This window comes from Nannobrachium achirus, assembly GCF_963921795.1.
Source record: "Nannobrachium achirus genome assembly, chromosome: 4".
Classification (NCBI taxonomy): domain Eukaryota; kingdom Metazoa; phylum Chordata; class Actinopteri; order Myctophiformes; family Myctophidae; genus Nannobrachium; species Nannobrachium achirus.
The window spans coordinates 5,841,638-5,863,854 of NC_137813.1; the positions used below are offsets into that span (position 1 = coordinate 5,841,638).

General features: G+C 42.7%; 1 protein-coding gene and 1 long non-coding RNA gene across 2 annotated transcripts in view; one reads left to right on the plus strand and one right to left on the minus strand.

Annotated features, from left to right (window-relative positions):
- Positions 1-519: 519 nt before the first annotated feature.
- On the minus strand, positions 520-1,547 carry LOC308284232. Its single transcript, XR_013961995.1, has 4 exons — positions 1,459-1,547; positions 1,140-1,228; positions 807-910; positions 520-586 (listed from the first exon to the last, which is right to left on the minus strand). It is a non-coding gene; the product is annotated as an uncharacterized lncRNA (long non-coding RNA).
- Positions 1,548-7,744: 6,197 nt separating this feature from the next.
- Positions 7,745-22,217, plus strand: part of ern1 (endoplasmic reticulum to nucleus signaling 1) — a 99,150-nt gene continuing 84,677 nt past the window's right edge. The window contains exon 1 of the mRNA XM_080724762.1: positions 7,745-8,070. Within this exon, the coding sequence (XP_080580888.1) occupies positions 7,987-8,070 (84 nt within the window). The 5' untranslated portion in view covers positions 7,745-7,986. The remainder of the gene's footprint in view (positions 8,071-22,217) is intronic.

The following is a 22,217-nucleotide window of genomic DNA, read 5'->3' on the forward strand; positions in this document are numbered from 1 at the left end:
TAATAGTTTAGTTTACCAAAACATCTTTAATAAACAGACCATAACAGTTATAGGTTCTCACGTCAGTTTGTAAAAGTTGACTTCATGTTTTATCAGAAGTCTAACGCGAAGTAACATCATTCAAAACCACAAAGTACAGTTAACGTTTCAACAAGCCCATAAGTGTTAATGCACAAGTACATACATGAAGATATTAATGGAGGATCTTCCGTTCAGCTGCAGAGAGGCTTGACATTACCGGCTTTTGACCATGTGTGGCACCAACAGCATCACCATCTCCAAATACGCCTGGTAGTAGGGGATACAAAACAAACTTTCACTAACAGTTCAGTTTACCAAAACATCTTTCACAAACAGGCCGTTAACAGTTATAGGTTCTCATGTCAGTTTGTAAAAGTTGACTTCATGTTTTCATCAGAAGTCTAACGCGAAGTAGCATCACTCAAAACCACAAAGTACAGTAACATTTCAACAAGCTGATGAACGTTAATGCACACATACATACTTTCTATTAGTGGAGGGCCTTTCGTTCAGCTGCATGACAGTCCTGGATTTTCACCATCAGCATCACCATCTCCAAATACGCCTGGGTGGGGATACAAAAACCTTTCAGTAATGGTATAATAATTTACCAAAACATCTTTCATAAACCGTCCGTCAACAGTTGTAGGTTCTCACGTCAGTTTGTAAAAGTTGACTTCATGTTTTTTATCAGAAGTCTAACGCGAAGTAGCATCATTCATTCAAACCACAAAGTACAGTTGACGTTTCAACAAGCTCATAAGCGTTAATGCACAAGTACATACATGGAGATATTAATGGAGGGCCTTCCGTTCAGCTGCAGAGAGGCTTGACAGTACCGGCTTTTGACCATGTGTGGCACCAACAGCATCACCATCTCCAAACAGGCCTGGTGGGGTGGGGGATACAAAAAAAGAAAAGAAAAAAAAGAAAAAAGAAATCACTAATAGTTCAGTTTACCAAAACATCTTCAGACAGTTAACAGTTGTAGGTTCTCATGTCAGTTTGTAAAAGTTAACTTCATGTTTTCCTCAGAAGTCTGATGAAGTTTAGCATCACTCAAAACCACAAAGTACAGTAACAAACAAGCTGATAAACGTTAATGCACATATACATACTTTCTATTAGTGGAGGGCCTTTCGTTCAGTTGCAGAGACACATGACAGTCCTGGCTTTACACCATCAGCATCACCATCTCCAAATACGCCTGGGTGGGGATACAAAAACCTTTCAGTAATGGTATAATAATTCAACTTACCAAAACATCTTTCATAAACCGACCCGTCAACAGTTGTAGGTTCTCACGTCAGTTTGTAAAAGTTGACTTCATGTTTTATCAGAAGTCTAACGCGAAGTAGCATCATTCATTCAAACCCCAAAACTGTTATTAATAAGTTATTAAACGTTTCAACGAGCACTTTCTCCTTGCACACATACATGATGCATTAAGATGACACCGGAGGGCCTTCTCCATCCATCTGCAGAAGCACATGTGTGCAGTCAGAGGTCTGGTCTGAGACTGCAACTCTCCTCAGGGCACACAGCCAACGAACCTGAAAAACAAAAGACATTTTCAAAGGTTACTACATTATACAACAATGTCCTTTGTGTTAAGCTATAGCTCGGAGTAAGCTATTATATTCACCCTGTGTTCATGTTAGCAAGTGGCTAACTGCGTTAGCTGGACACTCACATGGCAGACAGTAGTAGGTTCCATCATCTTATCTGTCGTGGTTCGTCCATGACACGCCACCAGTCCTCCTAAAGGACTTCGCCAGCGACAAAAATAAATGTCGAGAACCGCACGACGAATTAAGACAAAATGTCAACATTTCATCTCATGTCTAAGCTAGCATCTGTCAGGGTAGGAGCACATGCTCCCTCTACGCAGCCATTAGAAAATATGTGACCCGGAAGTTATAAGCCCTATTTATACGACTGTAGCTTTACAAAAAGAGAGAGAGAAAAGAACAGATCTACAAGGTATCAACGTGTCGTGAAAGGCGAGCGTTGATAGCTTGTATATCTGTACTTTTAGGCCACCCCGCCTCCCTCCGGTTGGCTTCGGGACGTTTCTCATTGGTTCATGGCTGGAGAGTAGAGCGGAGACCCGGTGCTTCGCTCCCATTGGCTCGTGCGGATTCCGTGGTTCGCTCCCATTGGCTCGGACAGGTCACGTGCCTCCAGCCAGCCACTCGGATTGGACAAAGTGCTCTCAGTGGTGGGCAAAACCGTTCATTTCAGTGAACGAATCACGAATCATTTCGTTCACGGAATGTTCAGATCAGTTCAAAAATGAATCGTTCACCGTTCAGCGTTCACATTCATGTGTGCGGCGAGCAGGGGCGTCACAGGGGGGGACAGTGGGACTGAGTTACTAGGGCCCAAGCAAGGTGGAGGGGCCCTATAACTTTGAAAAATAGCAGATATGCAAGCTCACAGCGCGGCACCGAGTTCCGTGCTGCGAGCTTGTAGATCTGCTATTTTGAAAAGTTGTGAAAATGTGTGCAAATCTTTAAATATAGGTCTAGGCTATGTATTTTTTAAACGAACAATTTGTAACTCAAATTTTGCTTCTGGGCGGTCCCTGCCCTGGAACTAAATATTTTGAGATGGGGGTCCGTGACCAAATACATATCATCTTGGGGGTCCTTGACATGAAAAAAGTTTCAAAACGACTGACATTGAATTAAACGTAGGTTTCTTGCACGCATTTTCCCATTTTTTTCAAAAATAGCAGATCTGCAAGCTCGCAGCGCGGCACTGCAAGCTTGTAGATCTGCTGTTTTTCAATAGTTAACATTCATGGTGGGGGGCCCGCAGTGAATCCTTGTACCCAGGGCCCAGAATTTGGTGTGACGCCCAGGGTTGCCGACTGTCAGAATCCAGGAGATTTATGTTTTGGGGGGTGCGCGGAACTCCACAACCGGGGTCTGGGGGTCCTCTCCCCAAAACTTCTAAATAGATATATATTCCTGTGTTCTGTTGAATTTTGTGCATGTTTGATACTTGGCTTACTTTACTAGCATGGGTACAATTTCAGCCTTAAGATGCCAAAGGTGTACAAATTTGATGAGAGAAGGAGAAAAAGACATCTTTAATAATGACGTCTCACCTTTAAGTCATTACTTAAAGGACAACTTTGTTTTTTTACAACAAGGGTTCATATTTTAGATTGTAATTAGAGAAAAGAAAAAGTGAGTGTTAAAATGTTTTCATTTGCTTCGTTCTATTGTTTTATCACGTTTACCGTGCTAAAATGTGGGGCATGCGTACGCATGGGGGTATGCGTACAAGTGGCTAAATATGTCTTTTTAGACACAATAAGCCAGCAGATTCTTTACTGCTATTTACAGTAACACTTCTAGGCCCCATAAGTCACATCCAACCATGAAAGGTTGTGTTGTATCTTGGGAATGGGCTTATTCTGTGTAAAATGACATATTTAGCCACTTGTACGCATGCCCCCAACCACTGAAATAAGAATCTCTAAAACAATAGAAAGAAGTAAATGAAAACATTTTAACACTCATCTTTTATATTCTTTAATTACAATCTAAAATATGAACCCTTGTTGTAAAAAACTAAAGTTGTCCTTTAAGTTAATATCTGTATGATCTTTCTTGCATGCATTGCCCCACCCCTAAAGCGGGGGTCGTCCTCCCCCATATATATATATATATTTTTTTTTTTAACATAGTAGATGTCATTTCCTGTGTTCTGGTGAATTTGGGGAGTTTGATACCAAATCCAGGAGAAATCCAGGAGATTTGCCAATCCAGGAGATTCCACAGGAGATGGGGTCAAAATCCAGGAGACTCCTGGGAAATCCAGGAGCACTGACAGCTGGTTCAGCGTTCACATTCATGTGTGCGGCGAGCAGGGGCGTCACAAGGGGGGGACAGTGGGACTGAGTTACTAGGGCCCAAGGTGGAGGGGCACTAGTAACTTTAGCTATCGAAAAATAGCAGATATACAAGCTCACAGCGCGGGCACTCGGTGCTGCGCTGCGAGCTTGTAGATCTGCTATTTTTGAAAAGTTGTGAAAATGTGTGCAAATCTTTGAATATAGGCCTAGGCTATGTATTTTTTAAGCAAACAATTTGTAACTCAAATTTTGCTTCTGGGGGGTCCCTGGAACTAAATATTTTGAGATAGGGGTCGGTGACTAAATACATATCATCTTGGGGGTCCTTGACATGAAAAAAAGTTTGAGAACGACTGACATGGAATTAAACATAGGTTTCTTGCACGCATTTTTTTTTTCAAAAATAGCAGATCTACAAGCGAGTGCCGCGCTGGTTATTATGTTGTTAAATTACAGTAAAATAAATGCAAATTTAACAAAATGGTCACTTTAACAAGGTATTATTGCGACCGTCAGGGAGCAGTTTACTATGAAAACCTCCACCGGCCGTCCGTCCGTCGGTCGGTCACACGTCACACGTCACACCTTTGCCCTGCTCATATCTCCGCATCAGTATATAGGGCTTGTTTGTTTATTGTATGACATCACGCCACATCATCAGCTGTGGACTCTGTGATGTCATCGTATCGCATCAGTATATAGGGCTTGTTTGTTTATTGTATGACATCACGCCACATCATCAGCTGTGGACTCTGTGATGTCATCGTATCTCCATATATGGCCATCTCCGTATATGGAGATATAAGTCGTCCATGCCTGTTGACACCACATGCACATGTGGTGTGATGTCATACTGATGCGGAGATATGAGCAGGGCAAAGGTGTGACGTGTGACGTGTGACGGACGGACGGACGGACGGACGGACGGCCGGTGGAGGTTTTCATAGTAAACTGCTCCCTGACGGTCGCAATTACCAGTAAGACTCCCTAATCGGGAGATAAGCGACCGTTGGTCGCTTATCTCCACAAATATCACAGCCTCCACCTCTCACGTCATACGGGCAGCCATAGTTACACCTGGAATGTTGAATCTCCATATATGGAGATAACCTACCCATCACACAAAGTCTGACCTCACCAGCCCATACCTGGGCATGGACGACTTATATCTCCATATACGGAGATGGCCATATATGGAGATACGATGACATCACAGAGTCCACAGCTGATGATGTGGCGTGATGTCATACAATACACAAACAAGCCCTATATAAAGGGGCAATTCTCACCAGGGAAGAGAGCATTCCCCACTAGCTGAGTATCTTAAGATGGTTGGATGTGATGATAAGCCACAAATAGGCCAAAAGTTTGTTTTACCAATTATCAAGACATACGGGCAGTTGACAGTTTGCCATTGTTACTCATTGAAGTTGAATCTCCATCTGAATCCCTTTTATGCCCATATATGGAGATCCCTGCTCTGAGTATCTGACATCACTAATCCCTTTTATGCCCATATATGGAGATCCCTGCTCTGAGTATCTGACATCACTAATCCCTTTTATGCCCATATACAGTATGGAGATCCCTAACAGAATCCATTTTATGCCCATATATGGAGATACCTGCTCTGAGTATCTGACATCACTGTGATGTCACCTGTTTATGCCTAAATATGGAGATCCCTGCTCTGAGTATCTGACATCACTGCGATCTCACCTGTGATGTCACAGTGACACATCACCTCAGTATCTGTGATGTCACAGTGACACATCACCTCAGTATCAGGCGTTACACGTATACATTGAGCAGGGCAAAGGTGTGACGTGTGTGACGGACGGACGGACAGACGGACGGACGGACGGCCGGTGGAGGTTTTCATCAATCCCTTTTATGCCCATATATGGAGATCCCTAACAGAATCCCTTTCATGCCCATATATGGAGATCCCTAACAGAATCCCTTTTATGCCCATATATGGAGATCCCTAACAGCATCCCTTTTATGCCCAATTGCCCATATATGGAGATCACTAACAGCTAACAGAATCCCTTTTATGCCCATATATGGAGATCCCTAACAGAATCCCTTTTATGCCCATATACTGTATGGAGATCCCTAACAGAATCCCTTTTATGCCCATATATGGAGATCCCTAACAGAATCCCTTTTATGCCCATATATGGAGATCCCTAACAGAATCCCTTTTATGCCCATATATGGAGATCCCTAACAGAATCCCTTGTATGCCCATATATGGAGATCCCTAACAGAATCCCTTTTATGCCCATATATGGAGATCCCTAACAGAATCCCTTTTATGCCCATATATTATGGAGAAATCCCTGCTCTGAGTATCTGACATCAGTGTGATGTCACCTGTTTATGCCCATATATGGAGATCCCTGCTGTGCGTATCTGGTTGCTATGGTAAACAGTTGGTTGCTAGGGTAAAAAAACATGGTTGCTATGGTAAACAGTTGGTTGCTAGGGTAAACAGTTGGTTGCTAGGGTAAAACCATGGTTGCTAAGGTGGTTGCTAACGTACACTAACAAACCAGCAACAACAGACTGTTGCCACAGCAACGTACACAAAGGTTTGTGTACACATGTGGTGTGATGTCATACTGATGCAGAGATATGAGCAGGGCAAAGGTGTGACGTGTGACGGACGGACGGACGGACGGCCGGTGGAGGTTTTCATAGTAAACTGCTCCCTGACGGTCGCAACCAGTAAGACTCCACAAATATCACAACCTCCACCTCTCACGTCATACGGGTAGCCATAGTTACACCTGGAATGTTGAATCTCCATATATGGAGATAACCTACGCATCACAGAAAGTCTGACCTCACCAGCCCATACTTGGGCATGGACGACTTATATCTCCATATACGGAGATAGCCATATATGGAGATACGATGACATCACAGAGTCCACAGCTGATGATGTGGCGTGATGTCATACAATACACAAACAAGCCCTATATAAAGGGGCAATTCTCACCAGGGAAGAGAGCATTGCCTGGAATGTTGAATCTCCATATATGGAGATAACCTACGCATCACACAAAGTCTGACCTCACCAGCCCATACTTGGGCATGGACGACTTATATCTCCATATACGGAGATGGCCATATATGGAGATACGATGACATCACAGAGTCCACAGCTGATGATGTGGCGTGATGTCATACAATAAACAAACAAGCCCTATATACTGATGCGATACGATGACATCACAGAGTCCACAGCTGATGATGTGGCGTGATGTCATACAATAAACAAACAAGCCCTATATACTGATGCGGAGATATGAGCAGGGCAAAGGTGTGACGTGTGACGTGTGACCGACCGACGGACGGACGGCCGGTGGAGGTTTTCATAGTAAACTGCTCCCTGACGGTCGCAACTAAACTGCGACCTTACGGTCGCAATAATCTCCACACTTGTATTCTCCCCAAATTGACAAAATGGTATATTCCCAGGTTCCGCAGGTCAGCTGCACAGGTGCAATTCATTATTGTTAATTGTGGCGCATTCACTAACATGCCAAGTTTAGCTGCACTTGATAACAGTTGGCTACCATATCCATCCCAAGAAACCGTAGAAATGGGCAACATGTGGCAACATGACTGGCAAGTCTTGCATTCGCGCGCGTGCAAGACACCAGTCAGTCATGTTGCCATACCTTAGCTTTTTCTGAACTGACGCCACTGGTTGCACGAACCGTTCACGAGTCTTCTCTTGTGATTCGTTATTATTATGAACGAACGAGTCGCTCGTGAGTCGTGAACGGTACATCACTACTCCGGACACAGTTTGCGTCAGTACAGGAAGAAGAAAGACAGAAACACAACATCTGACTGCCAGTGCGACACATTAAACAAGATAAAACCCCCAAAAAAATGAACGCCTTTGCTGTGTTATTCGGAGCTTCGCTTTGTTCGTTTTCGTAGCTCTTTTGCGGTTTTCTAATGTAGCTTTAACGGTTCATAGCTTCCTTTATTTCTTTTCTTTTCTTGTGGACTCCCACCACCCACCACCACCACCGGTGTGTCTCTGCCAGCCCAGCCCGGCTACAGGCGTCCTCACCATGGACTGGAGGAGCCCGGCGTGCCGCTGCCTCCTCCTCCTCCTGGCTCTGCTGTGCTGTGTGACCACAGGCCCCCTGCACAAGGTAAAAACTGTACAATTCATTTCAAAGGAGCTTTATTGGCATGAGAAAACATGCGTTTACATTGTGAAAATATAATAGAAAACAGTTGAAAATGGGGAATAATAAAGTTGGAGGTGGTACAGCTTTGTGTATTAAACAATTGTATTGGTATGAGAAAACATACGTTTACATTGCCAAAGCAATTGTCAAAATATAATAAAAAAAGCAGTTGAAAATGGGGAACATAATATATACAGTTGGAGGGGGTACAGCATTGTGTAAACAGAGCTATGTCACCTTATTTTGTGATTTTATATAGTGTATAAAGCTTTTGGATTTTTTTTTTGTTCTCAATATGATTTAAATTGTATAAGGAAAAATAAAGACTCAGACTTAAAATGTGTTTAAATGTAGCAGCTCTGTTTCATGCTGTATGTGCAGGTCTAGGTGTCACTTTGGCATGAGAAAACATACTTTAACATTGCCAAAGCAAGTGTCAATATAAAAGCAAAACAGTTGGACATGGGTGGAAATAATATACAGTTAGAAAGGGGTAGAGCATTGTGTAAAAAGAGACACTTGTCACATTAATTTTATATAATATACAAGGGTATAAAGCTTTTGGAACAAATAGCAGCATTTGTTTTTTTTTTTCCAAGAAAGACTCAGATTTAAAATGCATTTAAAGCAAGCAGCTCTGTTTCATACTGTATGTGCAGTAGGTCTGGATGTCAATCAATGGTTTGTTTGTAGTCCTTAGGGTGGTTGTATTCCATTCTCTAGCCTACTTTCATCACAACAGTTCACAAATCTCGCTGCTGCGTTCGCACGTTGTTGTATTTCTCCCCAGATAGGGGATTTTTTGTTGTTGTTGGTCATTGGGTGTGTGTAATCTGTGGGAAGCATGTGTCTCTGATGTCTTGTGTTATAGTAGTGATACAATACATATACCTCTCATTATCACACGTTGTGTTGTTTAAATCAGAACAGTGGTTTAGAACGGGTGTATCATTATTTTATGCTTTAACTATTGAAAAATAGCAGATATGCAAGCTCGCAGTGCGGCACTGCGAGCTTGTAGATCTGCTATTTTTGAAAAATCGTGAAAATTTGAATTTTGACCTGATTCTATAAGTGTCTTTTGAATCCTTCTAAGATTTTTTAAAAACAACTATGTTTCTATGTCAGCAATCTGGCCAGCCATCGTCAAAGAAAAGGTCCTTTTCACATAACTGGAGCTCAGTTAGTCTGTTCTTGAGAGACTACTATGTCAGTGGTTCTCAAACCTTTTCATGTGAAGGACCCCCAAAATGATATTTATTTGGCCACGGACCCCCCATCTCAAAATATTTAGTTCCAGGCAGGGACCCCCCAGAAGCAAACTTTGAGATACAAAACGTTCGCTTTAAAAATGCATGTATTCAAAGATTTGCACACATTTTCACGACTTTTTCAAAAATAGCAGATCTACAAGCTCGCAGCGCGGCACTCGGTGCTGCGCTGTGAGCTTGTATATCTGCTATTTTTCACTGGTTAAAGCATTCAATAATTCTAGGCCTAAATGGGTTAACTGGTTAATGTGTTGGGCATTTGAGCCACGGACCACCATTTGATGAGATTATGCCTCTCGCTCGGACCCAAAACTTTGAATATTTTGTGTTGTCGTTGGGTACGATTTTGTCCACAATTCCACGCTGCATTGATGTTGGTGCCATAGGAGAGATAACAGGCAAGCGTTGACCAGAAATAACAATTCTTCTACATCATCTGATTGTGTGGAATTCTTCTAAATTAAGTAATGCAGATGTATAACAATCATTTTAACTCTTGAGAGAGCGTATAATGGAACCAATTAGTTTCATTTTTACGCTCCCAAGAGTTAAAGGCCTGACCATAAGGGTCCATTTGGTTACCAACTCGCCATCATTTAGCTGGGGACCACCTAGAACTAGGGTTGGAACGATATGAAAATGTCATATCACGATTATTGTGACAAAATAAAGCGCAATTTACGATATTATCGCGATGATCAAAATCCATTATCCTGGGTGTAACATTCGCCAAAGAAATAGCAAATATACAAGCTCGCGTCGCGACGCGTTGTGAGCTTGTAGATCAGCTATTTTTTGGCAAAGACATTAGAGTGAAAAAAAAGACTATCAAGTACGTATATTATAAGTAACTTTTACCAATTATAGAGGGTTTAAGTGGTACCGGATATGCAGCTCTGCAAATAAAAGGTGAATTGACCCCAGTGCATGACGCGGGACGATATCACGATAAATTAAATCTACACAATACGATTATCGTGAGTGTTATTTATCACGATAAACGATAATATCGCTTATCGTCCCATCCCTACCTAGAACCCCTTCAAGGACCACTGGTGGTCCCCGGACCACTGGTTGGAAAATCACCAGACAAATACTCGTCTTGGCGATGGTTTCATGCTACAGTATATGCTCTGTTTGCACCACATGTAGGCAGGCAGGCAGGCACTCTCGTGGTCTAGGAACACAGATCTGGTATAAGGCTAATCTGTAGCTCTTTAGATCAGATTATCCATGTAAACCCAAGGGGGGTCTTCAACTACCTGATTAAGTTGCTGGGGGGGGGGGGGGGGGGTCTGTCACTGTCTGGATTACTGCGGTGGGGAAACTAGCCACATAGATTTTTTTGTAATACCGGTATGTTGGATCTAAATACCTCCCCTATAATACCTCCCCATTGGCAGCCAATGCATCCAAACATTTTTCTCTGTATCTGATTGTATTAAAACAACATCAAACTCACCATGGAAAGCTTGAATTATTATCCTCTCTTTCTATCTGCAAAGTGCTTGTTTCATAAAAATCCACCATAGACATGTTATGTCTTACTTATGCTACGGGGAAACTAGAGATCAAACAAGATGCTGGAGACTGACAGGACAGTAGGAGGAGGATGGTGAAATGTTGTTGTAGCCTAGAACCTGGTGGGCAGGAGACAACGAGAGAGAGACAGTCAGAGATACAGATAGATGTGTTCATTTGTCAGTTAGTTGTTCAGGAGGCTTGCGGAGTGCCTGGTATTCCAGCCAGTGTGGTTAGAGATAGAGATGTATTTTGACATTGATCCCTGCCTGGAGTTTAAACTGGAGTTTACACCAGTAGTAGGGCTGCAAGAGATGATTAAAACCAAGCTGGTGGTATCAGCAGCATAGCAATTTTAGACATGCACGCACACACGCACGCACGCACGCACGCACACCAGGGTTGTCAACATTGGACTGTCAGAATCCAAGAGATTTCTTTTTTCTTCTTAATAGTTATATTTTCCTGTGTTCTGTTGAATTTTGTGCATGTTTGATACTTTTATCAGGCTTGCTTTACTAGCATGGGTACAATTTCAGCCTTAAAATGGCAAATGTAGGTGTACAAATTTGATGACAGAAGCAAAGTAAGACATCTTTAATAATGAAGTCTCATCTTTAAGTCATTACTTAAGTGAATATCTGTATGATCTTGCATGCATTGCCCCCACCCCTAAAGCGGGGGGTCTGGGGGTCCTCCCCCAGAACATTTTTAACATAGTAGATTTAATTTCCTGTGTTCTGGTGATTGTTGTGCATGTTTGATACTTTTACCAGGCTTGCTGTACTAGCATGGGTACAATTTCAGCCCAAATGTAGGTGTACAGATTTGATGACTGAAGCAAAGGACATCTTAAATAATTACATTTTTAACATAGTAGATGTCATTTCCTGTGTTCTGGTGAATTTTGGGAGATTCTTGGGAAATCTAGGAGCATTGAAAAGCCTGTCGCACACACACACACACACACACACACACACACACACACACACACACACACACACACACACACACACACACGTCCCTCATAAGAGCCAGCACCGGACGTCAGCAAAGGAATTTCAAATCTTGCCATGAAAATAAAAATAAAGTCCAACCTGTCACTATGTGTTGGTAGATTAATATTTGTGCAGTAAACCTTGCTGTCACAAAGCCACACGTTAGAGATCATAGAACGCAGAGCTAGAGGGACTGTTTCTTTTCCCTGGAGGACAGTGGTGTGTACTCACATTATCTTATCACTGAACTAGATTAGCTTGTATGTGTGGCTGGACTAGTGGTGCTTACACGTGACACGTGAACCCAAGTGATGGTGAGTGTGTTGTTGACACTGGGGACGCACGCGGTGGCTCAACATGCCTGTACACACACACACACGCAGCGCGCGCACACACACACACACACACACACACGCACGCACGCATGCGCACACACACACACACACACACACACACACACACACACACACACACACACACACACACACACACACACACACACACACACACACACACACACACACACACACACAGGTCTCTACATAATGACAGCATGCAGATGCTGTGTCACACACTTTGTCCCACCAATGTGTGTGCAGTTATATTTATATTTCACTGTGTGTTTGGTTGACATAAAGGCAATCAAAGTGTCCTTCAAATGCATTCAATCGAGAAACCACAAACTGAGAATGAGAAATACTTATTACCGCAGGGCAAATACCAATCCGATTGGGCATGACATTAAGGCTTGTCTTGTTTCCGGGACAACTAATACATCTTTTATGGACAAGTCAATTAAAACATGTACTTGTCCATTGGCTCTCTTTTTTTCTGTGATGCTCCCAGCAGCTTGTGCTATGGACTGCCGATGCTATGGAGAGGAGGGTGTGGGGGGGGGGGGGGGGGGGGGGGGAATGGCACATTTTTATCTGGGCAAGTGGCTTTTGTGTATGGGAAATGCAGTCACCAGAAGCAGGTGATTAGCGCAACAAGTCTCCACCGGGCACCCTTAGAATAAGTTAGTGGGAAATGTACTTTTCCAAAGGACAAGTGACTCAAAAGGTTAATGTCAAGCCCTGCGACAATCGTAGATTTGTTTATCAGACTAATGTAGATATCTTAATCAGGCATTGACACTAATTTTGGGCAGGTGAAGTTTGCTTTCAGCTTTCAGGTTGCCTGACCGGGCAAGTGCTCATTTGAGTAGGGAACGCAACCATCTATAAACACAATATCTGTCTAAACACCTAAATGTGGCCGGCGCGCTCCGTCTTCTGGTCTGTGGAATGTAACAAGTGTGAAACCACAGACATATTCAATCATAGCTAATATGTAGGTATTTGGATTTGGAGATATTGAGATATTGACATTTTTTATCACTCAGCCCCAGAATGTAACGAAATAAGTGTTAAATTGAGTGGTAATCAAAATCTTACCTATCATTTTATAATGGACGGTTTTTACTTTTCGGGCAAGTGGGCATGACCTTTGGGCAAGTAGAACATGACCTGTACTTGCCCAACGGGCAAGTGCCTCTGAGACCTTAGTGTCAACCCCTGTATATGACATTGCTGGCATTATTTCTAATTGGAGATTAGCAAGCACTATAACTTCACCACTTTTTATTTTTCATTTTGAAAGTGTGTTTAGCTGAACCCTCCGGGTTTACAACCAACCTGAGATGTTTGTGATAAGATCAGTGTGAGTTCCTGTGCTGCTGATTATGCCTGCACACATCTGAGCAGTTCACAGGATGCTTTAGTCTTTAGTGCTGCTGGCTGGCAGAGCAGCGTTACGGGTGGAATGAGAGGAAAAAGTGCTATTAGTTTGTAAAGCTTCCAGGAGACGTGAAGAAGTTGACCAAGGCTAGGTTAGACCTTAGAGAGCATACATGGGCAACTGGCGGCCCGGGGGCCACATGCGGCCCCCACCTTCACTTAATGCGGCCTGCAGGTTAATACTGGAATACAGATATATTATTGATTTCAGCTGTTACAATTCCAAACATGACCTGCTTTAATTCTGTCTATATTAGTAGCTTAATGACTAGTATAGTAGTATTACTTTTTTATGTCCAATGTAGGTATTTTCTATTTAGGTTCATAAAGTTAACATGAGTATATAACTAAATGTGTTTGAAATTAAATCAAAATGTTACATTTCAGGATTCCAATTAAAAAATAACAACAAATAATTCAGGATTCCAATTCAAAAGAAGCAAAAATAGCCGATCTACAAGCTCAAAACGCATCGCAGCGCGATGCGTTCTGAGCTTGTAGATCTGCTATGTTTTGCTTCTTTTGTATCTTCTTTTGTATGAGAAATACTGTATACTAGAAAGTGACAAAGTAGGACGTAAGCAATATGCATTGTGGCCCTCTGGAGTGAAGGTGGACATATAGTGGCCCTCTGGAGTGAAGGTGGACATATAGTGGCCCTCTGGAGTGAAGGTGGACATATAGTGGCCCTCTGGAGTGAAGGTGGACATATAGTGGCCCTCTGGAGTGAAGGTGGACATATAGTGGCCCTCTGGAGTGAAGGTGGACATATAGTGACCCTCACCATCATCAAAGTTGCCCACCCCTGCCTTAGAGGGGGAAGAAAACATAAATAAAAGTCAAATTGATCCAACAACGGCCATTCAAATAATTGATCGGTTAAGTAATTTTGGAAATGGAACATTTCTAAATTCTATTGAGGACACTAATTGTCCTGTCTCTGTAGTATATGTTACAGCGTTAATTTGTTTTAGTTTTTTATTGCTGGCCTAACATTGACCAATTTCACAATGTCCGTTTCTCAATGATGATGTGGTCTAAATTATTCACACATAGATGAATCAAACAATAAGCATTACAAAAAACGGAAGAATCTATTCTGACTGGCATAATGATGAGAGGCAGAGCTGAGAGGTTTAGGATTGGACTAACATGGGATAAAGTGTTATCATATATCGGGCTAACATGGGATTAAAGGGTTACTATTTAATTATAGTGCATGTGCTTCATAAAGTAAACGCTGCAGTTTGTTGACAGAAGGGCCAGCCATAACGCACGTGGTGCTTAGCAGTAGAGCTCCATCTTTGTTTTAGGCCGTGTTGTAATGTTTTTTTTTTAAAGGGGAAGAACACTTTCGGAGTCTTGGCTTGTGTAAGAAAGTAATCAAAACATAAACAATCCATTGATTAGACATTGATCATTGAAAAAATATGCTCCTCATTGACAGTTCCAAAAGACACTTTTAGTACTGGGTTTTTGTGACGTTCTGTATCGTCTGAACGGCTTTGTTTATGGGCTAAAATAGTGTCTTTTGAGAGTTGATTACTGTACAATGTAAGGCAATGATATATAATGATATTATTTGACATAATCGCAATTCTTTTGTCATAATCGTCATAATTGTTTATGTTGAAACATTTTCATACATTTAGAAAAGAAATCTGAAATAGTGGAAATAGCAGATCTACAAGCTCACAACGTGTCGCGATGCGACGTGTTGTGAGCTGTGTTGTGACGATAAAACCAGCATCATATTCACCCGGTCCCTTTGAGCCGCGCGGCCCGGCCTCATTTCAGAGACGGGGAAAAAGGATCGCTCGGAGGGGAGAACCTGCCAAGAATTTGGGCTTCAGTTCTGTAGTTCTGTACTATTATGTAAGCCAGCAGCTTACGCAACGTCTGAACCGTTCCCCTGTTCAAAAGCAACAGAACAGGGAAACACGGCCCTCTCTGTCCCTCTGCTTTGAGGAAAAGGCTGTAAAACAACGAGACGCCCCCCTCAAGCACAACAAACAGCCTGGCAGCGACCCTGAACTGTCTGTATCCAGACAACCCCTTCTCCTCCCAAAGCCAGTCCCCTGACACAGGGGGTCCCCCAAATGTTTTGTACATGCAGGGACCACCAAATAACCATAGACTTTGGCTGCGGCCCGCCCATGTTATGAAAAAAAAAGACAAAAAAAAAGAAGAAAAGAGAAATAAGACGATCAGCAATCTCCAAACACGTCATATTGCGATGCATTGTGCGTTCGTAGATCTACTATTTTCAGAGATTATGGCAACATTTAGGACAACGATGATGTTCCAAAAAATAGGGACTTGGCAGGTTGAAAGTGGTTTAACTGACCCAATACTAATAATAAGCCAGTTATTAATATATCTTTCATATAATATATCTTTCATATATAGTTCCTGTGGGACCTCCACTTTGAAAGGCTGTGAGCTAACAGATGTTTAAGGACCGTCTCTGGCTTGTGAAACCGAAAGAAAGGCAGAGGAGGTTGACTTCATCATGTGTGCATTTGGTGGTTGTTGTTGTTGTCATCCTTCTTCCAGTAAAGTTGTGTTGTGTTGTGTTATTGTGCTGCCAGTCAGATCGCAGCACAGCGGGAACGGCCACAGGTGTCCAGTCAGTGTCGTTGACGCAAGCGCCTACCGCGTGTCCCACTGTGAGATTATAGGAGGGGAATCAACAGTTTCTTTCTATCATAGTCAAACATGAGAGGTTGCCCCTCCTCAATGAAGATGGATGCATATAGACAGTGTGAAACTAATGAAAGATGATGTGAAAATGATACACAGGAAGAAGGAACATGGTTAGTGTGTAAATAACCTAAGCCAATTCGATCTTTTTTATTTTTATTTTTTAACGCTCAATTCCTGTGTGGGAGCATGGACCACATACCATGTATGTACTGTATGTATGTCCACAGTTTTGCTATGTTCCCCGGGTTCCATGTCCCCCCAGGTTCCATGTTCCCCTGGGTTCTAGCTATTGTACAGTATGTCCCCGCTTACTTTAGTGTTAGGGTTAGTGTTGGGGTTAGTGAAAGGGTCAGGCTTGTAAGTCGTATGTGGCTGAACTACGCACGCACCTTTTTAAAATAGACAGACAGACATACAGACGTTTATATGAAATTCAGTTATCATAAAAAGGCCTGTTGTGTTTGGCTCTCAGCAACAATGCTCAGACAGCCTAGTACTGCTGCTGGCCCTTTATCACAGCACTGGGGGCTGAGTGTGAGCATGGTTCAGACAGAAACACAGACACAGACAGACAGACAGACAGACAGACTCTGAGTGAGTCAGTGTGTGTGACTGAAGGCTGCTCTGTTTGCTCTGCCTGCCATGTGCCCGAGCAGTGCCTGCCTCCTGCCTGACTGGCTGGCTGGCTGGCTGACTGACTGACTGACTGACTTACTGACTGACTGACTGACTGACTTAGGCCATGGCTACACGGAGCTGGATATTTCATATATCCCGGTTTTTCAGATATCCACATAGAAAAATATCTAGGTCCACACGGAGCTGGATATTTCATATATCCCGGTTTTTCAGATATCCACATAGAAAAATATCTAGGTCCACACGACAAAGATATCTAGGTCTAACAAGCACACACACAGTAAAGTCTTCAGAGATATCCGGGTTCCCTGTCTACACGGATCCAGTGAAATTTTTCAATCTCTCCACTTATTTATCCGGTTTAAAAAATATCCAGCTTTGTGTGGCTGCAAGCCCCAACAGCACAAAAAAATGTCTAGCTTCAGAAATATCCAGTTCCGTGTAGCCATGGCCTGACTGACTGCCTGACTGACTGCCTGCCTGCCTGACTGACCACCTCAGTGGCCCAACGGCCTCCCCAGCTCCTCCAAGGCTCCAACCGCCTCCTTTCATAAGTGGTTGAGTGCTGCTGAGAAAAGAAGGGTGTCTTTTGCAAATAATATTGATTTGCATCATTAAAACCCCTCCTGGGGTAGGGTTTACTATAATCCACTGCCCCATTGACTCATATGGATATGAAGAATCAACTGATGGTGAGAAAACGCTAATGTCGCCAAATTAGTTACATTTTCGCTAGAAACTGGCTTTATCAAATATGAGTGATTGACTACCATAATAAACCATACAGAGCCACCTCGCCGACAATATCGCAAAGACGGTTTGTTCTTTTTTGGACCACAATGCTTATATGAGACGATTTAAGTTGACTCAATGTTATTCTCCATAGATAATTACTTCATTGGAACCGGGGGATGAGCGAGTCACGTCATGACTTCACTGTTCTATGGTGCGTTATAATTAGGATAGTTGTAATACAAATTTATAATGTATTATAATCACAGTTAAAAGGGTCAATTTGTTTGTTACAGAATACAGATAGGGTTACTTTTGTGTAATGGAAAATGTATATATTTTTATGTGGTGTGGTCTGGTGTGGTGTGGTGTGGTGCTAAAGCAGCAGTCGAAAAGGGGCTTAATTATAGACCCCCTTGAAGCCTGAGTGAGGCTTGATTTATACTTTGTTACTTGCGCCCCAGCATATGCTTAATACTTAAGCATCTCTCTCTCTCTCTCTCTCTCTCTCTCTCTCTCTCTCTCTCTCTCAGCCATTTACACCTACTGTATACATGAAAGAAACACAGCTGTGTTTCATTACAGTATTAACGTCGGCTGGGGGCTATGCTGGTTTCAAGTAGTCTGACTGCTTTGGATCTTGTCGGTAAACCCCCCCCCCCCCCCCCCCCCCCCCAGCTGGACCTCTGCCTGCATCATTAGTGCCAGAAACAACATGAAGTCCACAGCTCAGTTGCTGTAGTGTTGTTTGAACAGTTCCACTACGGTGGACAGCTGTCACCATTGTGACATTTTACATGATGATTAATTGTCGCTCAAATAATTGCGATTATTAATGAACGATTTTAATTGTGTCTTCTTTGTCGTTGACAATTACTTTTCGGTTTGGCTTTTAGGCTTTGAAAGTTGCACATGACAGATATGACACATAACCTAAATATACAAAGAAATGTGACATATCTGACAACTTTATACTTTAAAAAGAACATCGATAGCACTGGAAATAGCCGATCTACAAGCTCACATACACACACACACACACACACACACACACACACACACACACACACACACACACACACACACGCTAGTCTAACCCACTCATGGCTGAGTCACATTAAACCGGAGGTTTTGGTCAGCTGGGGTTTGGTTTGCGGCACAATGTAATGCTGCCCCCTCATGCACTACATAGACAACCATCATAATGTCTTAGCATCTGTTAGTCTTTTAGTTCTTATATTTAGTCATTTTCAAGGCGGCCTGGCCTGGACTGGTGTGGCCAGGGACCCTAGATAGAAAGATAGATAGATAGATACCTTTATTATCCCAAGGGGGACAATCAGTTGCCCAGAGGCAGCACAGCAGTATAAGGTTATTTACAAAGTTACAGAGAAGTAAGAAAAAAGAAAAACAAGAACAGAGTACAGTAAAGAGCAAGGTACACCAAGAGAGGGAACATAAAGTGTCCTTAAGCACAACTATGAAAATAGTACAGTGTCCAAATCAAAAGTGACCATAGCAGTCAATGCTAGTTAGTGCAACAAGTATCTCACTGTCATGTCAAACACAAGCAAAAATACCCCCAAACTACTAACACAAACTAATAGTGCGGTGTCAAAAAAGTCAGTGCAAAAAAAAAAAAAAACAACTCGAAAGGAAAATAAACTAGAAAGGGTGTCCCTGTTTTTGGGGCCCAGTTAGCAGTTTTCTCCAACCTTGATTTCCTGGCCTGGCCTGCGAAGCACGTGATCAGCGCAACAACCGGCTGAGCCTCCACCGGGCACCCTTAGAATCAGGGTGCCTGCCCGGTAGTTTGCCTGGCTGCAAGCGTCAGACTCTTCACACACTACAGGGGGTGGTAATGTGCGGACTGATTTATCAGGCCACCCGGTAGTATCAGTTTCCAGTTTAGCATTAATTAATGAATTAATCAATGAATTACGTTAATAATACAGTAGCCTCGGTACCCAGGATTTTATTCGTTCGGCTGCGTGTGTAGGTATGTACTGTATGTATGTAGGTATGTACTGTATGTAGGTATGTACTGTATGTAGGTATGTCAGTTTCTGTGTTAGTTTAAACTCGTAGCCCAACCAGGGACCAGCATTTCTGGCAACGTAATGTGCGTCTGTAGTGCCTTGTGAATATTTAACCGCTTTGTGATTTATTGTGAGCATTTTTTTCATTTTTATCTCATCTCTGCAGGGCTTGACATTAACGTTTTGAGGCTCTTGTCCTTTGGACAAGTACATTTCTCATTCACTTGTCCAGGCTCAAAAGTCACTTGCCATTTATATTTTTCCTTTATTTGACGATTAATAATCCATAGTAGCGGCAGCCCATATTTTGCATACAGCACAAAGCTCATAGAAAAGGTGAATTTACATCTTGAATGAACTTGACCATGAAGATGTATTGGTTGTCCCGGACAACAGGAGAAGCCTTGATGTCATGCCCTGAGTGCATCCACAATTGATATGTGAGCTTCCTCTGTCTCTCTTTCACGTTTCCTCGTCTCTCACGGTGCTGGTGTTAAGTCGTGTCCGCTCTCTCCTCCTCTTATGCATGCATTCAGTTCACCTGTCCTGTGCTGAACCCACTGTGCTGTGCTGTGCTGTGCTGTGCGCTGCGCTGCGCTGCGCTGCGCTGCGCTGCGCTGCGAGCCTGGCCAATGTTTACTTGATCCTCCAAAGTCTCTGAGTGGGAGTTGAGTAGAGATAGGAGAGCACAGGCTACCACGTGGGCAGTTCAGCTCAACTCCAGCCCACTGTTCATCTGTGCTCACTGAGTGAGACATGAGTACAAGAAACAACTCTTATCTGCATTGTGTGTGTGTGTGTGTGTTTGCGGACAGACATTTGGAACTAAGGACATTTCAGAAGAACAGTGGCTTATAGAACAGTGGTTCTAAAAAAAAAAACAGCAGATATACAAGCTCACAGCACATCACTGTGGCTCAGGGATAGAGTTGCTGTCTTAGAACAAGGAGGGTTTCCGAAGGGTTCCCAGTTCGATCCCCAGAGTTAGTGTGAGCAGGTTGGACTTGGTGCCTTGCATGGTTTCCTCTGCCATCGGTGTGTGAATGTGTGTGTGAATGTGTATGTAAAACGCCTTGGATAAAGGCGCTATATAAATGCACCATTTACCATTTTGTACTATGTGCTATCTTTACTTTGAACATTTCATGACAAATGTGGCCAAATACATATCGTTTTGGGGAGTCCTCGGCAACGGAAAAGCTTGAAAACTTCAGATTTAAGGCATTTGTATGATCAGCCCTCAGATCTTACTCTCAATGGGTTAAACGGAACCGATTTAGTATTTTCAGGAGGGCATCAACTGTGTTGTTGTGGTACGCACCGCACGTGTTTAGCTTCACACTTTTCTTTCTCTTTGCACACCAACCAACCAACCCACCCACCCACCGTTCCCCTCAGTGTTGACCCTGGTGTTCTTATCTCCCACTTTGTTCCCACTGTTATCTTAACGCTCGTTCAAAGAGTTCACGCATGCAGCTCTACCTCTGACACTCTACCTCACTCTACCTGTTCAAAGAGTTCACGCATGCAGCTCTACCTCGCTCTACCTCGCTGCACTCTACAAGAGGACCCTCACCAGTCCTTTGCTGCACTCAGTCTTTAACACACACACACACACACACACTAGGGATCTGTGACGATATGATGAGTTCGACATATCACGATTATTGTGACAAAAGAAATCGCGATTTACTCTATTATCGCGATGATCAAAATTCATTATCCTGGGGCGGAACATGATTTGCCAAAAAAAAAATAGCAGATCTACAAGCGCGTTGTGAGCTTGTAGATCGGCTATTTTTTTGGCTAAGACATTTGATAGAGCGTGGGAAGAAGACCGTATCGAGTAGGTATATTATAAGTACGTTTTACCAATAGAGGGTTTAAGTGGTACCGGATATGCAGCTCGGCAAATAAAAGGTGAATTGATCCCAGTGCATGACAGAGGACAATATCACGGTAAATTAAATTTCCACAATACGATTATCGTGAGTGTTTTTTTTTTATCACGATGAACGATAATATTGCTTATAGTCCCATCCCCAAACACACACACACACACACACACACACACACACACACACACACACACACACACACACACACACACACACAATTCCTTTATTGGATTACGATTAGAGACATAAATCATCAAAATCCAATAGTAATACAAGGCAATGCAGTACAGTACAAAAGATCATGTTCACAGATAATGTCTTTAATTCTCTATGCTATAGGGCAGATCATGAAACACAAACTATGGATATAGATGGCACCATCTTTTCCAAATAAAATGACACAGAGCCAAAACTTAGCCAATTGTTTTGCTGCTTTTTTTGCCAGTCCAGCAAGTTGGAGTCCTCACACACATTTTATGAACATGCCCTAGGCTACCAAATATCAAAATTATAATTTTACAATTAT